The following is a 20,969-nucleotide window of genomic DNA, read 5'->3' as shown; positions in this document are numbered from 1 at the left end:
TGCTGCTTTCCAAATATCAAACTCTTTTTTAATCTATAATAAACAATTATAGTTCCAAAAGCATTAGTCTTCAACAATGCAATAACAAATCTTGCTCATGCTGCTGCTAAGATTTAAGTCCAGAAGAGAAATACATTTACACTTCTGAAGCGGACAGTTCTATGAGACTGAACATAGAGTCGTAGTGATTTCTTAATTAAGATACGTATAGCTGCCAATGGGGAGAAACAGGCATTATGAATTGGATCCCAAATGAGTTATCCACACTTTGACATACTGAAATCAAGATGAGAATTGTGACAACCTTACGTTCATTTGATTCAGTGGGACCCAGTTGTCTTAAAATCTTGCTTGCATCAAACCTTATTCATACATATTACTTTTCCTCTGACTTGGCAACAGCAACGGAATCATATCAATGCAAGATAAACATATGACATTTGAATTTGGCAATTCTTCAGATTAGAAGCAAAAAGGTGCTGCATTTGCACCCTTGTGCACTCCCAAGCATCTTTATCAAAACACTGTGCAGCTTTCTACAGTATGATTAGTTTTCTTTACAAAGTCAGGCAGGCAGTCTTTAATCTTGTCCTAGGACTTGTTAATATGCCAGCATTATTTCAAGTTAACGCCAAGGTAGAACTAACCAAAAGCACCTGAACTGCTAAGTTTCACTTTTGACTGTGATGTAAATGCAATAAAGAAATAAATATGCCTGCCCAGCATTTTTTTAAAGCCAGTAGGTAAAAACAATTAACTATAAATTTAAGATTAACCGATGTTAGGATTATTATGTCATAATTATTTTTTTTTTTACTTTATCAGGAAATGTTAACTTCCGTGTCTGTATAAAATTTTACCTTAGTCTGCTTAAGGGATTTCCCACTGTAACAGACATTGCATAATCCTGAACTACAGTACTATTTAGTTCTTTAGAACAACTTGAGGCTTATGCCTTCTATCTATAATTGTTAGTAACCAACATTATACTTGCTTATACTTGATTTTCTGGAGTGGCAGACATTACCATAATTATTACTGGTTTTACATAAACACTCCAGCTTGATTTATAACTGTGCAATCTTAAGCATATCTAGTTGGAATTAAATCTTATTGAGTACCAAGAGACTTGTTCCCAAGATCACAGCCCATCTAAAACAATAATTTTAAACTTGCAAAATTTTTGCAACTAAGTATTTCTAGTACAAATATAATAAACTTCTAATACAAATATACAACTACCCTTGGTTGCAATGTATATTTGATTCTACTCCCTAGGAAAAGCTTTCACATATGTGTGTGTGTTTAAGCAAAACTTAGAGATGCCCTTCAAACGTTCATTAAAAAGTTCTTGGATTAAAATGAATGAAGTCATAACCCTAACATTTTATAGTCAAGATTCTATTTAGTATTTTACCATCCTGCCTGAGAATTCTAGCTGTCATCCCAACACATCTAGAAGGCACCAGATGACAGAAGCTGCACCACACTGTGGCCTGAGGACATGACTATGCCATCTCTTAAGCATGCTAAGGAAATCAGGAACACCCTGTGGTGATGCGCACTCTTTGCATCATGGATGACGTCCTCTTCCCTTCCATTTTTAGGGCTAGCCAGCATGACAAGCTCTGCACTGAAACTGTCCTTAGGCTATAATTAGGTCAATTAGACTGATGAAGTTTGAGTTTACTATCATGGAACATCAATGTTTAGCTCTTACAAGGCAAAGATCAGCTATATACTGTAACAACATTTAATTGTGAAACTGGTTGGAAGAACATGAAACTGAGGATCTTATCTGTATTATATATTACAATATTGTGGCGGGTGGATGAGCTTTGTACATTTTTGTTTGCACCTTGTCATTTGGACAGCATACAAATTTAATATAATAATAATAATAATATTTTCCATGTTCCACCAATTTAAACACTGTGATCTCAGGCAAGTGTGTATGTGTGAGACAGCACCTTTAAAAGAATGGAGATTCACTGAAACATCTGTCCAGCAATGTGTTGAGGCAGGTGGATGAATTATTGCAAATAACCAAATCAATTAAACCGAAAACCAAATGACTAGAACTTGGCTTTCCAGACACTCATTCAACCCTGAGCTTAACCATTTTTTCAAGGCAAGTAGCTTTCCCAAAGTGTTCTGTGGGACACAACTATATGCAGGCAGACTTTTCTTTTGGTTGGTTAGGAAACCTTCACACTGTAGTAATAATACACTGGACCACTGGACACTGATTTTCCACCTCCTGTGCTGAATGCTTTTAAGCACCTTTCCCACTGAATTCAGTGGGATCTATTCTATAAGTGTGCTTACACTTGTCACTGCAGAATGCTGATTGTCAGGTAGAAAAAGGGGAAAAAGAAAAATGGCTAGTTGAAACTCTGATCTACAGTTCCACCTGTGACCCTAAATAATCAAGTAACCTAAATAATCAAGCTTTAAAAATAGTTTAATTTTTTATTCTGTAGACTAAATCGCCATCAGAAGAGCTCTAGAAACTATTGTTCATTCAGTCACTAGCAGAAATAATAGACAGGCTCATAACTTCTCAGTTAGATACGATTTCATCTAGACGTTCAAACATCTAAGTGACACAATTTATTGTTCTACTTCTTCAATGACAGAAATTTCAAATAGCTTTGAAAAATTCTTTACTTGGTGCTTTCAATGAAGTTTGATATTTCCTTTATGATATAAAGGAAAAGGATATCAGTATGGCTACTATGGCAGGCCTTTCTGTCACATCAGTTTAATAACTCTATTAAGTTTAATATATTATTATTAGTAGTAGTAGTAGTAGTATCCTTTCTAAGCATCTCTGAGCATTCTAGGGCAGTAATCTTAAGCATGCTTAGCAAGCGGTACTTATTCTGAATAAATACCTATAGGTTCAGGTTGGAAGAAACCAACAGATAATAAAGATTTCAAGTGACATAGCACTTACACCAATGCAAACTTCAAACACCAGAAGGAATTGATGCATGTACACAAACATTCTGCAGCACCAATTAATTTATTAATTACTATGGATTTTGTTTATTTCTTCAGTTGCGCAGTGGCCTATGCTGGAACATATGTACATACATTAGAAAGGTAATAAAGTTAATTCCTAAAGACAAGCTAAAAGTAACTTGATAAGCACTTGACATTTGAGCACAATAATCCAACTTCAAGCTTACTTTAAATCAAATGATGCAACAGACCTTTGCAAACTTTTAACAAAGGTTCCTCTCAAGTAGCACCAGCAAACTTCTACCAATTTATCAGAGCTGTTATTACAATTCTGATTAAAGAACTACTTTAAAAAAAACAATAGAAATACTCTGCACATGGACAGATTTGTCATTCACACTGGTATAATCTTACTAAATTTAACTTTTACAAATTACACATTCATTCATAAGGGTATGCACTATTTAACTATACAAAGTTGTTAAGCTCCCAAGAATACTGACTTGGACATCACAATGGATCTTATTTATATGACAAAGTTTAGGATCCAGGTTTTAAAAGGAGAGAGAGAAAAAGACTGAAATGGCCCTGTATGTTGCACTTTAAGATCACCAATTAATTCCAGGAGCAATAGTGAAATGACTGGAGTAACACCCTGAAGACAAACATTCAAGGTCTCATTTTTAAAGCTCTTACCTTGGACCTTTCCTTGACATAGTATTTACCCAATCTACTTCCACAGAACATCACCAGTCTATCTATCAGTGACAAGAGAAAGTTGATGGCCTCACATCCTTCCTCAGTGCCTGCGATCCACTTTATCTGGTCTCCCCGCAAGTGTCTCTTGGAGATGCCTTGGCGCTGACCGGCCAGTTGACCATCCTGCAGCTCCCCGCTATAATGCATTTGTTTTACACATTCCAAGACGCAGTCCCCTATGAGCTCACCCAAGAAATTGTCCAGGTAGCAAAAGCCAATATCGTGCAAACACGGTACAATGTAGTCCAGGGCAATTTTCTCTAGGTCTAATCTCATAATATCGCCCAATGGCATTTCAGTAATGCGATTAATTCTCACCCCTGAATAATGTCAAAAAAGCAATCAAGCCCTAGATTGGCGCGAGAGCGCGGGCTGCTTGGCCTCGGTTATTCTAACAAAACGAATCGGCCGCGCGCCCCGGCATGTCTAACTCTTGGATGTCGAACCAGAACCGCGATCAAGCAGAGTTGATCTGTGTCAGGCTAGCAATGAAGCGGAGCGCTCAAAAGTTTTGCTGAAGTAACACTCGGTCTTCCGCGCAGCCAGCGGTCACCATCTCAGCTCTTCGCCGCCCCTGGCGACTCAAGGCTTGAGAATGGAATGAGCGGCGACTGCACCACTCCCCCCGGGGCTGTCTTCCACCTACTGTAAGAGCAACACCTTGGCCGACAGATAACTGCTGAGGCTCTTTGCTATCTGCTCTGAGGCCAGGAGATCAGTGTGTGAAGTGAACACCCCCTTTGGCTGATACGATCACTCCCCCTTCGGGGAGCCACGTCCGGCAAACTCCTTTCCCATTTATTTACCAAGGCAGCAGATGGCCCCTCTCTGATTAATACGTCTGCTACGTGCAGGATGTGTTCCCAACTTCTACAGCGAGCGGCACGTGGGTGGAGCCCCGGCCCAGAAACAATCTCTCCGCGCGCCCACACATCAACCGAAGGGAGCGTGAATCCGGCCAATCAAAAAGGAGACGAGGTGTGGCTTTGCCCGGCGCTTCCAGCCCCCCTGTCGCCCCCAGACCGCGGCTGGAATTACCGCGCCGGGGAGGGGAGTCGAAAGAGCCGCGTGCCTGCAGGAGGCGGGACTTACGGCTTGCCAGGCCATAAGCCCACACTCCGAGGGGGTGTGGTCTCCGCCATTGAGGAATTCTACCCTCGCATGTACGCTTCTAGTACGGTCACATACTACAGGCCAATGTAAACAAACGGGAGAGAAAGGGTGCAAGCGCGCAAGTGATAGTGGAGTTTCTTTTGGCAACTGAACAGAACCGAGAGGGGGTGAGTTTACAAGTGCTCAGCATTTTTTCCCTGGAAGGCGTCTTCCCCTTTTTCCACACCTGACTTTCTGCAGACAAAGCCTTTTAGACGCACAGCAATTGTTTTATATGCGACATTAGCTGTATTTTAGCGTTTAAGCGCCCTTATTATAGATGCTGCATTCAAAACGCTCCTACGATTTTAACCTCATGGATCCTGCATCTCATATATGCCATCGAAAAAGAAGCAAAATACACCCAACCATTTTTTCTGCATATAAAAATTAACATCATGAAATCTTAGTTAAAAACCTTCGAGATGTACTTTTGATGAACTGTACTCGTATGTACCCGAAAGAGCGAGCGAGAAGGAGAGAGAGAGAGAGAAAGAGTTGCCCTTAATGTTGAGATAGTAGCCCTCCTTGTCCGGTTCGGAAATCAATCACGTGTAACTCGTACTATGTTGTGTGAATTCGACCCTGAAACCTGCATTTTACTAAGCGATCGAATTAGGGTTAAATATTTAGAAGAAAAATAACGCCAAGACAAACAAGCATACAAGAGTGACCAGAACGGCACAGCTAAGAGTTCAGACTCCGAGTGACAGCGATATTAGAAACTTTGGGAAAGTTGTTGGTAGTAGGTGAAGAACAAAGTCCTCGATACTGAAACTACTAACCTTGTGTCTTCCTCTAATTTTGTAATGCCCCAGCTTCCCATCTGCGTACATGATGAGCTTATCCATTTTTTTCAGGAGGTAGCCTATGTTCTCACATCCTGGTTCACTGCCCTCTACCCACAAGATCTTGTCCCCGCGGATGGCTTTGTTGCTGCCCAGTTTCTGACTCGCCAGGGCTCCGTCCTGGAATTTGTCACTCAGGTGCAAAGCCAGGACTTCTTGGTAGATTTTCTCGGCTATCCGGGATCCCAGGAAGTGGTCTACCACGCACAAGCCATAGGCGTTCATGCAAGGCACTACATAGTGTAAGACTAGCCTCTGAGCATCTCGGCGGTGCTCTCGGAGGGGCGCCCTCTTAGGGGGCGAAGGGCCGGAGGGCAACGCGCCCTCGGCCACCCGCGCCTCCCCCGAGTTCCCGGGGGAGAGGAGCGCTCCCGGGGAGCCCCTCGCCGGCCCGTCCGGCTGCTCCTTTCGCCCGCCTCGGTCACCATCCTCGCTGCTCTCGGGGTGACCGATGAAAATCTTCCTCATGCTTTCTACTGAGTCTCCACTGAGCTCGGCCGGAGGCTGCACGGCTGCTTCCCTGCCCGAGGCCATTTGCAGGCAAGTCAGATCCGCCTGGCAGCCGGCATCGCCTTACCAGGGCGACGGCATGCCGCCGCCGCTGCTGCTGCGTATGGCCCTGCCCCAGTGAGCCCCATGCGGGAAATGCCATGTTCGCCGCACACTACCGGATACCAGAGGACAAGCCGCTCGGGAGCGTGCACACGTACCAATGGGAGCGAGCGGCACTTTCCCCTCCCCCCGCCTCCCTCCCTCCCTCTCGTGCCGCCTCCTCCCCCGCCATCCCTCGGGGACACGGGCTGGGAACACGCGAGATCCAACGAAGCGCACGAAAAACTCCCGGGTAGTGCTGGACGTGCAGGGAGAGAAGGGAGGCTGGGATTGGTACGTGCCTCCTCTTGTTGGGAACGACAGGCGTGAATCACCAAAAAAAGTCGAAACACGCCGGGGCTATCTCTTTCCGTTCACCTGGGTGGACCCGGTCTTTGTCTTGAAAAATATATTCCCGCGGGCCCCCACTCCCCTCCATCTTTTCCCAAGCTGGAGATCATGAAAACGTGGTGCCTGCCCGCCAGTGTGGAGCAGTAATGCTGGACTATAACAGCACAGACGTTTTAGGCAGTGAATACTTTTCATAATCCCCTCTTTAAGAAATGTGCTGGAACCAAGGGCAAGAATACGCATTCTCAGGAAGACCTTAGGAGATAATAGGAGCTCGGCATGCATGTTAACCTGATGGCTCCATTACAGTCCAGTTTATAAAGATAGATAAATTGCTGTTGGTGATGGCTAGTTTGAGAGATCCAGTTTAGTGTAGTGATTAAGGCACCTGGCTAGAAATGGGGAGACTGAGTTCGGGTCCGGCCTTAGGGTGAAACCAGTTGGGTGACCTTGGGCCAGTCATTCTCTCTCAGCCCAAGAAGGAGGCAATGGCAAACCACTTCTGAAAAACTTGCCAAGAAAACCGCAGGGACTTGTCCAGGCTGTCACCAGGAATCAAAACTGATTTGAAGGTGCAAGCGTACAGACACACACACACACACACACACAAAACTACCCAGTTTAGTTTGCACCCAGTACACTCCTGTCAATCCTTGTGTCTGGATCAGAGCAAGCACACAAGCCACTCAGTTCAGCTAGCAAAAAAAAAAAAAAAAAAATACAGCTTGGAGTTTATTTTTGAAATATCAGCAAACATTAAAAACTGTAAACTGGCAAAAACGGATTAAAGGCAGATGAGTTCCTTTATTAGATCTTTGAGATCTTAATACTAATTCTGGGTCTGGGTCTGACAGTGTGTTGGCGGTTCCTTCTGAATCTGTTGCTGTGTCAGATTTTTCAGACTCATTTTCAGGAACTCCTTCTGACTGCACCATTCTGAATTAACTTAGTTTGTCAAGTTCAACCTCAGAATTATTGCAGACTTCAGCAATCTATTCTTTTTCATGCAAGCTATCCTGGCTTGGGCTTCCTCTGGACATGTCACCTCCAAAACTTCTGGGAAATCCAGCTTTTCAGTGCAGCATGTTCCAGATGCTGTATTTTCCCCCATCTTCAAGCAAGACTTTTTTCGGTCCCATTTTATGCTAAGGCTGCTCAATTACGATGTTTTAAATCCTAATGAATATCCATGGTGTACAGTCTCTTAAGTGCTGATTCAGCTGTCTGCATGACCATGTGTTTGGAAGTAAATTGGGATGCTTTTGTGAATGGGAGGCTTTGGGGTGCTTGGGTGCTCAGAGCTTGGTTCTGGTTCCCTGGTGAGTCCATATTTATTTGCTAGCTCTAAGTATCTTTAGCTTTCACCTGGTATTCAGGGACAAAGAAGGGGCTGATACTGTACCTCAGAAAAGACAAAAGTAATTTTCTTTGTCTGATAATGTTCAGTGAAACCTACAAATGCCATCTTGAAACTGAGTCTCAACAGCAGACCTCACTCTTTTGTGCCATTTTGGGTTTTTTAAATAAGTATATTACCTTTTTGGTGTTTAGGCAAGGACGAGACAACCATTTGTTGGGATGCTTTAATCTTAATTTCTGTACTGGCTTAATGGCATAAATGGCTGTTTCCAACCATTGGTGTGGGTTTAAGAGCGGTACAAAAGTACTTTCATGGGAGTGTTCCTCATTGATAGCTTTCTAGAAAATATGTAAGACCAAAGAAAGCCAAGAGCTGATCTCAGTCATCCCAGGGGGCAGGAGACAGAATAATTAAATTAACTTGCAGGAAGCCAAGCATCAGATGAATCTGCTTTTATGTAACTTAAATCAACTGGATATCTTTAAGCAAAGGCTGGACTGCTGAGTACTGGGGATGCTTTAGTTTGGATTCCTATGTTGGATGCCTGCCTGCAAGGGACAGGATTTTAACAGCCCCTTCTGTTGTCATAATATTCTATGAAAATAGTCGTATTTTGAGATATGATCTTACCCACTCTGAGAAGGGCAAAAGATGGGGAATTGCAACAACAGAAAGGAAGGCTGGTTCCTGGTGATTCCCTGCAACCGAAAGGGTTAGCCCTGAGATTCAGCGGCAGGTTTAAGACTAGAGTGATCATCCCTGGGCCTGGGATTATCAACTGATCACTTATTTTCTCTGTCTGGACCATTCGACCCACTTGTATAGTCTCTCTCTTAATCATGTAGAGGAAGCAAGTGGCCATTCCTTAGAAAGGGGTAATTATGGCTTTTGGCTGCTCAAGACCTCTTTGAGTGTAGAGGATTAGCCTGGCTGAAGCCAGTCTCCACCAACACACCATTCAGAGGGAGAGCAAAAAGTAGGTAACACAAGGGGCCATTGCTTCTTTCATTCCCAACCCATCCTGCACTGCCCAGGAAGTTGATGAGTATTGCTTGCACTTTGTGGATTACAGCACTGGGGGCCCAATCCCCTTTTCTAAAATAACCATGCCTTGTGAACCAGAGATAGGAAGGAGGAACTGTAGGTGTCTCCTCTTGTTTGCACATTCCTGCCCATCTTCAGAAGCTTGAGAGCCAGTTTGGAGTAGTGGTTAAGGCACCAAGCTAGAAACTAGGAGACCGGGAGTTCTAGTCCTGCCTTGGACACAAAGCCAGCTGGGTGACCTTGGGCCAGTCACTCTCTCAGCCCTGGGAGGGAAGCAATGACAAAGCGCTTCCAAAATCTTGCCAAGAAAACTGCAGGGACTTGTCCAGGTAGTTGCCAGGAGTCAACACTGACTCAAAGGCACCAAAAAACAAACAAACAAACAAACAAACCGTTATAGCTAAAGGAATAATCACAGTGCTTTGGACAATCTTGAATAGACGGAGTGCAATTCTGTATTCCAATTAGAATCCAGTGTGGAACAAACTGCACACTCATTTTTTTTCTTAACTGCACAATTTACAGTATACCTGAGAAATTACTCTAAAGAAGTTGTTCTTCCACCTTCTCTTCAGATTTTGCTGTAGCACTGCAGTGGAATTGCTACTTCCATCATTTTTAGTCTAAAATCTTGTAAAGATAAGTCTTTCTTTTTATTGTAAGTATAGCCACAAGGCTCAAATATTTAGAAAGACTTTCTTTGACAGTATTACTTTTCAAATACCTTTCAGATTATCTATCCTGCTTACATTACAGGATCCTATTATTCTAAATGTTGCTTAAACTAATGCCCTGCATGTAACAGGCATATCTCAAAACACCTTGGTAAACAGGCATTCTTATTTATAGTAGTATATTCCAGACTTGAAAAGTATCAGCATTTAAATAAGAAAGCTCTACAATTAATAAATCATGTCTTTTATGTAAATCGTGTCAATTTGGAATCTGAGCAACTGAAACACAGTAAGTATATTTCCTTGTCTTTAAAGGGGTTTGCTGTCCTTCTGGATTTATGGTAGCAACTTGAAGAACAGCTCCCAGCACTGGTGCTTAAATTTGAGAAAAGAGACATAGAGATTTGCTATAAATCACATTTGATTGTATTAAGATCTAGGTTTCTTTTTAAATATGCTATTGTTCAGTCCCCCCACCCCTGCCCCGTATTGTGCATTCGTTTTTTTAGGAACTGAACTGAATACTGTTAGATATATGGTATGGCATATAAACTCGCCTACCTCACCAATGGAAGGCCTGTTTGTAAACATCCTAGATGGCATGCTGGAGCTCAAAACATACTAGAAATAAAGGTTGTTTCATATCATTATTAGGTACCATAGGTTTCTTTTTTTTTTTCTTTAAAATTCTGTGTTTGAATTTTGTGTTGAAGGAAAAGCATAATTTCAGATATAATGCACTGAGCATGTACATTATGTAGGCATTTGATGTATATTATGTTAATTGACTGCTGATCTTTAAATAATGCCTTGAACATCAAAATCTTAAGACAAATCTAAACAAGGACTATTTTAAGTTATATGTTAATTAGGTAACTATGTATTAGAGAGATTCTCTAGCTACCTTTTAGAAGAGTCAACAAGCTAAAATTATATGGGCCTCCTGATTGTATAGTATTAGTATATTTTAGCTAATACTAACTCAGGTACTGTCTTGGCAATTAAAGCAACATTCCAAGGTTAGCAAGTATGGGACAAATGCTTTTCCACTGAAATACCTTTCAATTCAGATACTGTGAATGGACTGTTTCGGGATGCTCAGGGTGAAGTTATAGATATATAAGGCAGTGAACATTGTTTTAACACACGTCCCCTGCATTCCAGTGCCTTTTTTTCCCCACTGAAAAGAATGTGTGTTGAAACCACTTCCTCTACACGTAGGACATTGCTCTGTTTTTACCCTTGGAATGACTGCAGTGGGAAGGCTGCAAATTTAATCCATCCCAGTGTTGTGCAAGTATTATATTTACCTGAAAAAGACACAGCCCTGAATGTAAGACTATTCCCCATCAAAGAAGAAGAAGCTAGCTTGTCAAGCTAGGATTGCCAACTCCAGTTGAAACCAAACCTGGAGCTTTCCTATCCCCCATTTCAAGAGAAACATTCCCCCTTCAAAAAAAAAAAAGGAGGAGGAGGTGGTGGTGATGCAGGACACAGGTAATTGGCACCGAAGAAAAGACAAGAGAACCCCTTCTTTGGGTACTGGAAAAAGGAATATGCTGAAAATTCCTCTACTCTGGAACCCACATTTCCAGCAGTAAGCCCTATGGATTGTTAGGCATCAGTTTTCCAGCTTCTGAGGCAAGGGATGAGTCCTAGTCTCACTGCAGATGGTAAGGACTGTGTGACTCTGTTTACTCTTAACACATACAAAAAAAGATGCTAAGTCCAGAAGTGCACTTGAAATTCCCCAAGCAAGCGATCATAAGGCCAAAAAAAAAAAAGAGAGATGGAGCTGTTCTCAATACAATCATTAGTCAGGTGTCACATTGTGTATAAATATCAAGAAAGATCTACAAGGTTACACTGGTAAAACCATGACTAAATTACCAGTTTTCCTTTGTTAACTAAATAGAGTGATTATTAATTAAATTGAGTAAGTCCTCTGCTGATCTCACACTCTCATTGCCTTTATCACTGTTGTTTCCTTCTTAAATATACATGCCTATATCATGCCTGAAACCCACTTCCCAAATAAATAATAGCTGGGGGGGGGGGATGATTAAAATCAGGAAAATGACATAGAGAAATGGCAAACACCCTTTCTTTACTTCCCTTTCCATAAACAGCTTGCCAATCTCCCAATATTTATTTTATTTAAAATGGAAAATCATAAAAAATTAATTACTCTTGAGGGTTTTCTTAAGAGCCTGTAACAATAGTGTTTAGCAAGCCCCTGTTGGTATAATGTTCCAGAAGTGTGTAGGCCCACTGTAGACAAGACCCCTCTATCTGCTTTGAACAGCAGGAAAACACAAAGGTCTTCTGTTGCAAATTGTAAACTACAATTTGAAACAGGAAAGCTGACATGAATGGAAGTAGTCCTGCAAGCATGTTGGTCCCAAACCATTCAAGGCTTTTAAGCATGGGTGGGCATGAGGGATCTTTTGTTTTCTTTTTTTCTTTTGTTTTCTTACTTTTTTTTTTTTTTTTACAAAAAAGCAGCTTGGAGGTCACAAGTATTGAGTTAAACTCCCTGCCTTAACACTTAAACTAGTACATTAGAGTAGCCTAGGAAAATGAATTATTTCAGCATTTTCTGAGACATTGCTGCTTTTTGATTTTTAGGTGCTGGGTGGCTGGAGGACAACAGATCCTCCAACACTTGGGCCTTTCCAGAAATTTCAAGGTAAAAAAAAAAAATCTTGAGGAATCTTCAGTCAGCATGCTTTTTCACCTGTTTTGGACAATATCCACATGGGTTTAATGATTGAAAAACTTATTTGTGCTGTTCTATTAACACTTCAATAAGCTCAATGTGATAATTTGTGTGCAGATTAAATCTTACTTCGGCAGGAGATGCCACATATCACATGGAGAAAGGGTATTGAACTTAAACAAAAAACCCAAAAATACAGAATATAAATCACAGATCAGTATTTTTGGAGATGTTGGTCAGTGCTTTGCAGCACTAGCTCAAACAAAAGTATCCCAAATCCATAGTAAATACTAACCTAAACAGCAGAAGTCTTACAGTAATGCTATCCCAATTTTATACTGAAAAGTTTGATGGAGCCCCCTATGACAGATTCTGCAGTGGTCTATGGTTGGCCGCGTAATCCTAGTGTGCACAATTGATCTGTTACATGTTTAATCATAGTAATTAAAGACACAGTGTGACCATTCAAATACGTGCTTCTCTGCACACATAAGGTTATGGGGAAGGGAAAAAATGTGTCGTAAATACTTCCTTTAGCGTTCGTTAAAAAATTCTGTGGTTTCTACACTTTTTTCAAGAATGGAGTCAGATCTGCTAGCAAAAAGGTCATCATAAAAAGTTAGGAGCTTCTCCTTTTCTCTTGGGACAATTGCAGAGCCCATAAAATACTCTTTCAGACAGGGTGAAATTTATTGTCACAAGATTGTTGCAATATTGACAAAATATATTGTTTTTTAAGTGGTAGAAGTATTTTTGTGGATAGATCTAAGCACCCCCAAAGTTATGGCTTATTGTTTACATTAAAATCCTACCTTTACTTGTGTGTTCATGATTCTTACCTCCCCGTTTTAGTCTCTTAACAACTATGTAGATAAGGTTAAAGATGCTGATTAGTAGCCCAAAGTCATCCGGGGTTTGATGCTGCGTGATGATCTGAACTCAGATCTCCTAGTCCTAAATTGACATTGTAAGCCAATTAGATACCCTCTAGATATATTAACTATATCTCCCATCATTCTGTGCCATGATTATTGGAGTTGATGACAGTAGAAATTCAATGCATATCGAGTTGATGCCTTCAGGAGGACATCACCTCAGGAAAGCCTGTGCCCAACTGCACTGAATTTAGGCTTAGGGTTTGTATTATCATGGCTGACATTGAATCATGCATCCTTTTGTGCAAAGAGATAGATTGTCTTCTAGATGAAACTATATTTAAACCAATTAAAACAATCCTGTAAGTATCTAGTCAGATATTCCCAGATTTGTATATAGGATTGCAACTTAAGGTGTTAAAGAGGAGGTAAATAGAGAGAGGTAGTAGAATGAGGGATGCTATTTAGTTTTGGACACTTCCATTTGTTTATTAATTTATTTCAATTTATATGGCTGCTTCCCTTGCCAAAACAGCTCTGGGTGGCGAGCAGAATTTAAAATTAAAACAGCAATAGAAATAAATATAAATGCAATCTAGGCTCCCAGAAAAATTAAAAGGCAGCTGAGAACACACACACACACACACACACACAAAAAGAACTATCTACAAGCAGAAAGCTGACAGATCAAGAATAAAAGGTTCAAACACAGTCTTTTGCTTGCTCGTTTTTTATTGCCTGATTTATTGCCCAATTTTTTCATGCATTTTTTAAAAACAAGGCGGCATTACCAGTTATATGCACGGGCATGCCTACTGTTGGAAGCAGTGCAGTCTGTTCCCGTAGCTCGGCATGCAACCCCTTCATTCTGATATATGGAGACCAGATTTCAGACCGTTGTCTGCACACTGCACTGTACATTTTCCCCCATCTGTTGTAAATGGGTATCAACTTATGGACATTAATATGAGCGGCTATCCATACTAATCCCATAAAAGGAACTCACTGGGCTTAAATGGCAAGAGTGTTGGTTTTGAAATTAAGCAGCATCGATTCTACTTAATGAAAAGCCTGATGCTCTCACGTAGTAGTTAGTACTCTGTGGTATGACCAAAATTCCTAGCTTGGAACAAAGACATCATTTCTGCACTTCAGAAAATTCTGCTGTTGGCCACCCTACTGTTCATAAATGTGATCTCTGGATAGCCATGGGGCTCATTCCCTTTTCTTTAATCTTTTCTTGTCTCAAGAGCCTTAACAAATTGCCCTATTAGCAACTGAAATCAATTGGTTATTAGGTAATTACCATAAGTAAAAAGCAGCATGCACTCGTGATGGGTATCACACATATGCAGCTTTCAACTCCTGCTGGGCAAATATTACATTTTTTAAAAAAACAAAAAACCTCCAAGTTCTTATCCTAATGTTTAAACAGTTTGGAAACAGCATTAGAGTGTGTAATATTTGGTTCACAGGCTGTTGACTTTCGAGATGATGTCACCTTTCAGCATTCAGGCTGCAGTTACTTTGAAAAATAATATGTTTTGTAGGTATTTAAAATGCTACTTTCATAATTGGCTCCAAAAAGAAAATCCATTTATTGTAATACTTATTTGTCTGAATGTGTGTATAAAATGAAACTGTAGTATAAGTGAGGAAGTAGGCCTAAAGGGATATTCCATAATACTTAATATTATTGTCTCTTGGAGTTTCAATACTTGGTGGATAGGAAAATGGCATAGTTTTTAAATCTGATCTGAATCAATTAGATACTACATACAATTAATATTAAGAATATGTTGGATCCATTTGTTGGATAATTCCCACCAGACCCAGCTATCATTGGAATGCTGTACCCAGTTCTGTTCCCCACATTACTCCTTTGTGAAGAACAATTAAATATTTATCATATTTTAGTTTTGAGAAATAGGCAGGTGGGGGAAAGGCATAACAAAGATTGATAAAATTATGGAAGGATTGATAATGAAGCTCAGGCTCAGATATTTTGGTCACCTAATGCAAAGAGAGGACTCTTTGGAAAAGACCTTGATGCTGGGAAAGATTGAAGGCAAAAGGAGAAGAGGACGGCAGAGGATGAGATGGTTAGATAGCATCACTGAAGCAATGAGCATGAAACTGAGCAAACTCAGGGAGCCAGTGAAGGACAGGAAGGCCTAGCATGATATGGTTCACGGGGTCACGAAGAGTCGGACACAACAACTGAACAACAACAACAAAATAAAGAGAGTAGAAGATTTTTGTCATTCCACAGTACTAATACTTGGGTCTTTCAGTGTGGACAAGTAATGGGATTTCAAGATAGATGAAAGAATACTTCTTTGGCCAGTGCAAAATTGTCTACAGAATTTGTCTATAAGTGTTTATAGTTCCAAAGCTGATAGCTTTAAGGGGTCTAGATTAATCAGACAGTATACAGCTACTGATAGTCACATGTCCACTTCCAGGAGCAAAAGCAACATGTCTGTTACTAAGCAACAATGTGGAAAATGGTTTTGTCCTGCTCATGGGCTTCCAATAGACACCTGAATAGCCACTTGAAGAAACAGGGCATTGGACTACGTAGATGTTTGGTCTGAACCAGCACTGCTCTCCTTTATTTCTTAAGTATGAACATTTATTTTCAGCATCAACCAGTAGCATTTCTTTTCATTTTTTAAAATTTCACTCTGCTGAATGTATTAACAAAAGAGATCTGTACATGCTGAGGAAGGAGGTATGTGCTATGGCAGATATGTCCATTTCCTCCCTTTCTCTTTTTATCTTTTAAGGGGCCCTGTCCTTGAAGATTGGATGAGCTGTTTTTTAAAGAAGGGTCAGCTATGGCAGAGTATAAAGAAGGGGGAAGAAAGGAGGAGGAGAGTAAGAGCTGAAAAAAGAGGCAATGGCAGAGCTGTGAGGCTTTGGGGCAGCAATGGGGCAGCATGAGCTGGAGGGAATGCTGGCAGCAGCAGAACACCATTCAGGCCTCACTGAGTGGCCAAGAGCATTGGCAGTTGAGAGCAGCCTGGAGCACCAACATCAGGAGCAACCTAGAGTGCTGACAGAGAAGGAGACTCAGGATATTAGCTGCCGCCACCCCAGAAAGGCCTAGGGCACTGATAACAGTCCATCAGACTGTTATGATGGGCTGGGAATCATAAAAGACCAGAGCACTGACAGCGAAGGAGCAGCCCTGAAGGTGATAGAGAAGCCCAACTTGCTGACATACCCAGGGTGAGCTTCAACAAAGCATTGAACGTTGGCACAATTCTGTAGGCCTGGAGCATGAGCAGCCATCTCCAAGGAGATCCAGAGGGGCATTGATGGGGAAGGAGAAAAGGAACAGTCACAACTCCCTCTTGATGCTCTGACCAGGCATGCAAGTGGCTTTGACCAGGGTTGGCTGGGGAAGGTAGAAGTTGTATTAGAATAAAGAGTATACACACAACAAGAGTTAAAATAAAGCTGATTTGGATTATAATATAGGACACTGTTTATATAATACAGAAAGTGTTACGTGTGATCTTAAAGATAAAAGATAAGTGTATAAGATAAGGTACACTGTTATAGGTTGAGCACTAAGTAAGATAGAAAGTTGTCTAAAAACAAATGAGCCTGGAATCTCAAATTTAAGGGAAAATCTTTATTTTGTGTGACTTCTCTAATAAAAAGTACATGTGTATGATAATTCCTTTAGCCAAATCTTTATGCCCCCAAATAACATTTTTTAATATTTTGCTATTCTGAATTCCGAGGATATAACCAAAAAGCAGATGTTTCTTTAACAAGGAACAGTCCAAAATCATATTAACAATATTACTGATGACTGCCTAAAAGATAACATTAATAGGAGAAGACCAAACCACCTAGTTGAGGTTCAATTCCTGAGTTGCATCTCTAATAGCAAGGCAAGTATAACCAGCTCTTACTAAAAATTCTTTGAGGACATCCAGGACTCAAAGAGGGCCTAGGAAGCATGTCTTCTCTATAGTTGCACATGCCCTGAAGAACAGCATCCCTCCTGAGCTTAAATGGTCCCAGTCCTGTTGGACTTCCATAAATCTGTGAAAACGTGGTGCCTCAGGACCCAGAGTAGGAAATGATTAATTCCCTGGTGGTATATCCTGATGGATTAATACTTTTGAGGGCAGAGGATGAGATGGTAAGATAGCCCTGAAGCAATGAGCATGAAACTGAGCAAACTCAGGGAGGCAGTGAAGGACAGGAAGGCCTGGCGCAATATGGTTCATGGGGTCACGAAGAGTCGGACACGACTTAACGACTGAACAACAACAACGACCTTACTGAATGTATAGTTATTTATTTATTCATTCATCATATTTATATAGTTGCCCATCTCACCAAACGTGACTCACAAATGTGTTGCTATTTGCTCTGTTATTTCTGTTGTTTTTATTATTGTTTTAATAATAACAAAACAGTATAAGCCACCTAAAGTTACTTTGGTGATTGAGGTGGCATACAATAGACAAATATGAACAGACACAAATAATTTTTTGTTATATTAATATCATCTTAAAACTATAGGAAATGAATTTCACATTGTTTCAAGTGATCCTCTCTTGATTTACCAAGACAGGAAGTTCACACGTTTTATTCTAGAGTTCACAAAAAAATTAATCTCAGTTTTGTCAACGTCCTATTAAGAGGGGTTACTGGTTTAATTAATTCATCCAAAATCAGTAACTACTGTGGAGCTTTGAAAACAGCAATACTTTTTGGACCAAATAAGCTGAATAACAAGTTGACTAAACTGACAGGAAACATTCCCAGTAAATCAAGCTTGTTTTTAAATTCTGCAACTACTTTAAAAAGGCTTTCTAAGATCTGAGTTGACCCAAAGTAATAATATTGTGAGAGGCCCAGCTTATCCAAAAAACAGATTTAGGTACCATTTTTAAAGAGCAGTTATCCCATAATGTAAACATGTCCTGGGTAAATGCATTAGAATTATATGTGCAACCTAATATTTTCTATGACAGCCAGTTGGTATAGTGGTTAAAGTAGCAGGCTAGAAATGAAGAGACCGTGAATTCTAGTCTCTCCTTAGGCACAAAGCAATCTGGGTGATCTTGAGCCAGTCACCCTCTCTCAGCCCTAGGAAGGAGGCAATGGCAAACCACTTATGAAAAACCTTGCCAAGAAAACTGCAGGGACTTGTCCAGATAGACTGACCTGAAGGCACCAAATTGCAGTATTAATATTGGCACTGAGTCCCACACAAATGGAGATACTGATACTGATACAGATAGTCCTCAATTTATTACCGTTTATTTAGCGACTGTTCAAAGTAATGACAGCACTGGAAAAAAGTGACTTATCCTTGCACTTACGACTGTTGCAACATCCCCACAGTCACACGATCAAAATTTGGACACTTGACAACCGGCATGTATTTACAAAGGTCACATGATTACCATTTGCAACCTTCCCAGCCAGCTTCCAACAAGCAAAATCAATGGGGAACTGCATGATTCACTTAACAACCATGTGACTCACTTAATGACCATGTGATTCACTTAACCACAGTGTCTCACTTAATGGCCATCGCAAAAGTTGTAAAACTGGGTGCAGTCATGTGATGCCTCGCTTAATTATCACACTGCTTAACAATGAATTTTCCTGTCCCTGTTGTGATTGTAAGTCAAGGACTACCTATACTGGAAAGGACTTCAATAGTATTAGAAAGCCAGTGCATTGTAGTGGTTAAGGTTTCAGATTAGGAGCAGGGAAACCCATGTTTTAGTCTACCGTCAGTCAGAGAAGCTAACTGGGTGACTTTAGACCAATCATATTTTCCATCCAACCTACCTCACAGGGTTGCTGTTATGGGGAAAAAATAGGAGGGAGCAATGTGTGGTGGTATATAAATCTAATAAATTACTCTTTGAGATAAGCCGCAAGGAGAGTTGAATTCTGAAGTTCCTTATTCTACTCAACAGCTGGAGTTCGAACCAATGCTCACTGATAAGTCTCACTGAAAGTTAAATCCAGTAGAATTTTATCTGTATAAAACTATTAACTGTCATAGAAAAGCCTTTTTTTCTATAAATGGGTTTCAACTGACTAGCTATCTTAGTTTGTTAGGTGTAACAGCAAACCATTTGATGATAAAAGGAAATAGGTCAGAGTCTTAATTCTACAATGCCAAATATCATTACCTTTTCTAAAAAAATCTGAACCAAGTCACTGGATTTCTGGGAAGTCCATTCGTTCATTCATTCATTTATACATACACACACACACAGACACACAAACGCATACTTTGGAAGGCCACTCAACTTTCAAATGACTCTGGGCAGTTTACATGGTTAAAATGAGAAGAAAAATAATAAAAAAGAAAAAGAACAGATACTTTTAGTACTTAAATGCCCCAATAAAAATATTCTGTTAATTCAATCATCTTAGATTAATTAAGCCTGAATCAGTAGAGTTCAAATAGAGAAAATATTTGTATAATACCTGATAACTTGTAGAACTCAACATATTCTCAGCAACCATTTTAGAGTAATCCAACTCTTAATTACATGCTCCAGCCTAGAACATATTTGGCAGTGCTAGTTTTGACATTCTCTTTTGCATTTCCAGTTTCCTTGATGATAGGTGGAGAACTGGGGGAAACTGAGAAAAGTTTGCATCTTTTCTGAGCTGTTCTAACTTGCATAAACCATCAAAGCGCCTTCTCTTGTACTTTCGGAACAGACTGAAAATGCGAATACAGCTTTGCCTTGGGGCTTGTGGTGAGGGAAGCCTGCCACCTTGCTTATAGAAGACACACGTGTGCTTCACATTCTCTTAGGCCATACGAAGAAGCAAAATGTGTGAAGATCCAAGGGACCGTCTTTGGGAAAGGAGAGGAAAGAAAGAACATGTGTTATCTTAGCACATGCCCATCCAAGATTGAGCATGCTAAGGAGGGATTAAGGAGCATTTTCTTCAGGCCAAACATTAGGCACGTGGCTGCATTGAGGATTTTCCCTCTCACTGATAGTGTAGAAATACAATACAATGAAGTGCTCAATAGTAAATCTGCTTCCTGAACTCCACTGTTGGCATTCCTCATTTCTGAACCCATTTCCACTCTTTCTTCCCCTCCCAATATTCACAAAAGTTAACTAAAAGGCGAAAAGTGTCTGATCTATCAAAATGCCATCCTGTTTCTCATATAACATAGATCAGAGACAGGAAGAGAACTGGGTTATGATTCATCTGATCCAGAGGATTACTCTTCCTGAAACCAAGATGTTTCCTTATTCAGTTACATCTTAATTAGGCATCCATAGCCAACAAGAAAATATTTGCATTTTTGCAATTACATCATTCAACCTTTTCTGTACATTTCTAGTTTTATCAGTAAATAATAATTTCAGATTTGTATTGAACTTCATTATCATTGAAACATTTTAATTTCAAGCACAATCCAGACAAATTTACGTCAAGCACTTTTGGATCCCACTGGTTTTGATGAGAAAGAGGAACAGTTTTAGACTGTAAACTTAAAAAAACTTGTTAGTAAGTCACATAATTAATTCATCACTGCAACATGAATAAAATATGTGTCCTCTTGCAGGTAAAGATGGATTCTGAGATACATACAATTTCTATTTG

The 20,969-nt window shown here is 40.4% G+C and overlaps 1 protein-coding gene and 1 long non-coding RNA gene across 4 annotated transcripts in view; one reads left to right on the top strand and one right to left on the bottom strand.

Annotated features, from left to right (window-relative positions):
- Nucleotides 1-6,408, bottom strand: part of EGLN3 (egl-9 family hypoxia inducible factor 3) — a 37,959-nt gene extending 31,551 nt beyond the window's left edge. The window contains exon 1 of one of the 2 annotated variants that reach the window (XM_088145377.1): nt 5,664-6,408. In XM_088145377.1, coding sequence (XP_088001503.1) covers nt 5,664-6,260 — 597 coding nt within the window. In that variant the 5' untranslated portion in view covers nt 6,261-6,408. Of the gene's footprint in view, nt 1-3,663; nt 4,521-5,663 lie in introns of those variants that run through there. The other variant, XM_007432414.4, reaches the window with a different exon arrangement.
- Nucleotides 4,837-20,969, top strand: part of LOC148214920 (uncharacterized) — a 37,039-nt gene continuing 20,906 nt past the window's right edge. For both annotated transcript variants that reach the window (XR_015796975.1, XR_015796974.1), the window contains exon 1: nt 4,837-5,006. This is a non-coding gene — a long non-coding RNA (uncharacterized LOC148214920). The remainder of the gene's footprint in view (nt 5,007-20,969) is intronic.

Source organism: Python bivittatus, unplaced genomic scaffold (assembly GCF_059951505.1).
Source record: "Python bivittatus isolate LINGU-HERP-01145 unplaced genomic scaffold, Pbiv_v1 ctg000480_np1212, whole genome shotgun sequence".
NCBI lineage: Eukaryota > Metazoa > Chordata > Lepidosauria > Squamata > Pythonidae > Python > Python bivittatus.
The sequence above is the reverse complement of the archived record's forward strand: the minus strand, read 5'-3'. Positions and strand labels throughout refer to the sequence as shown.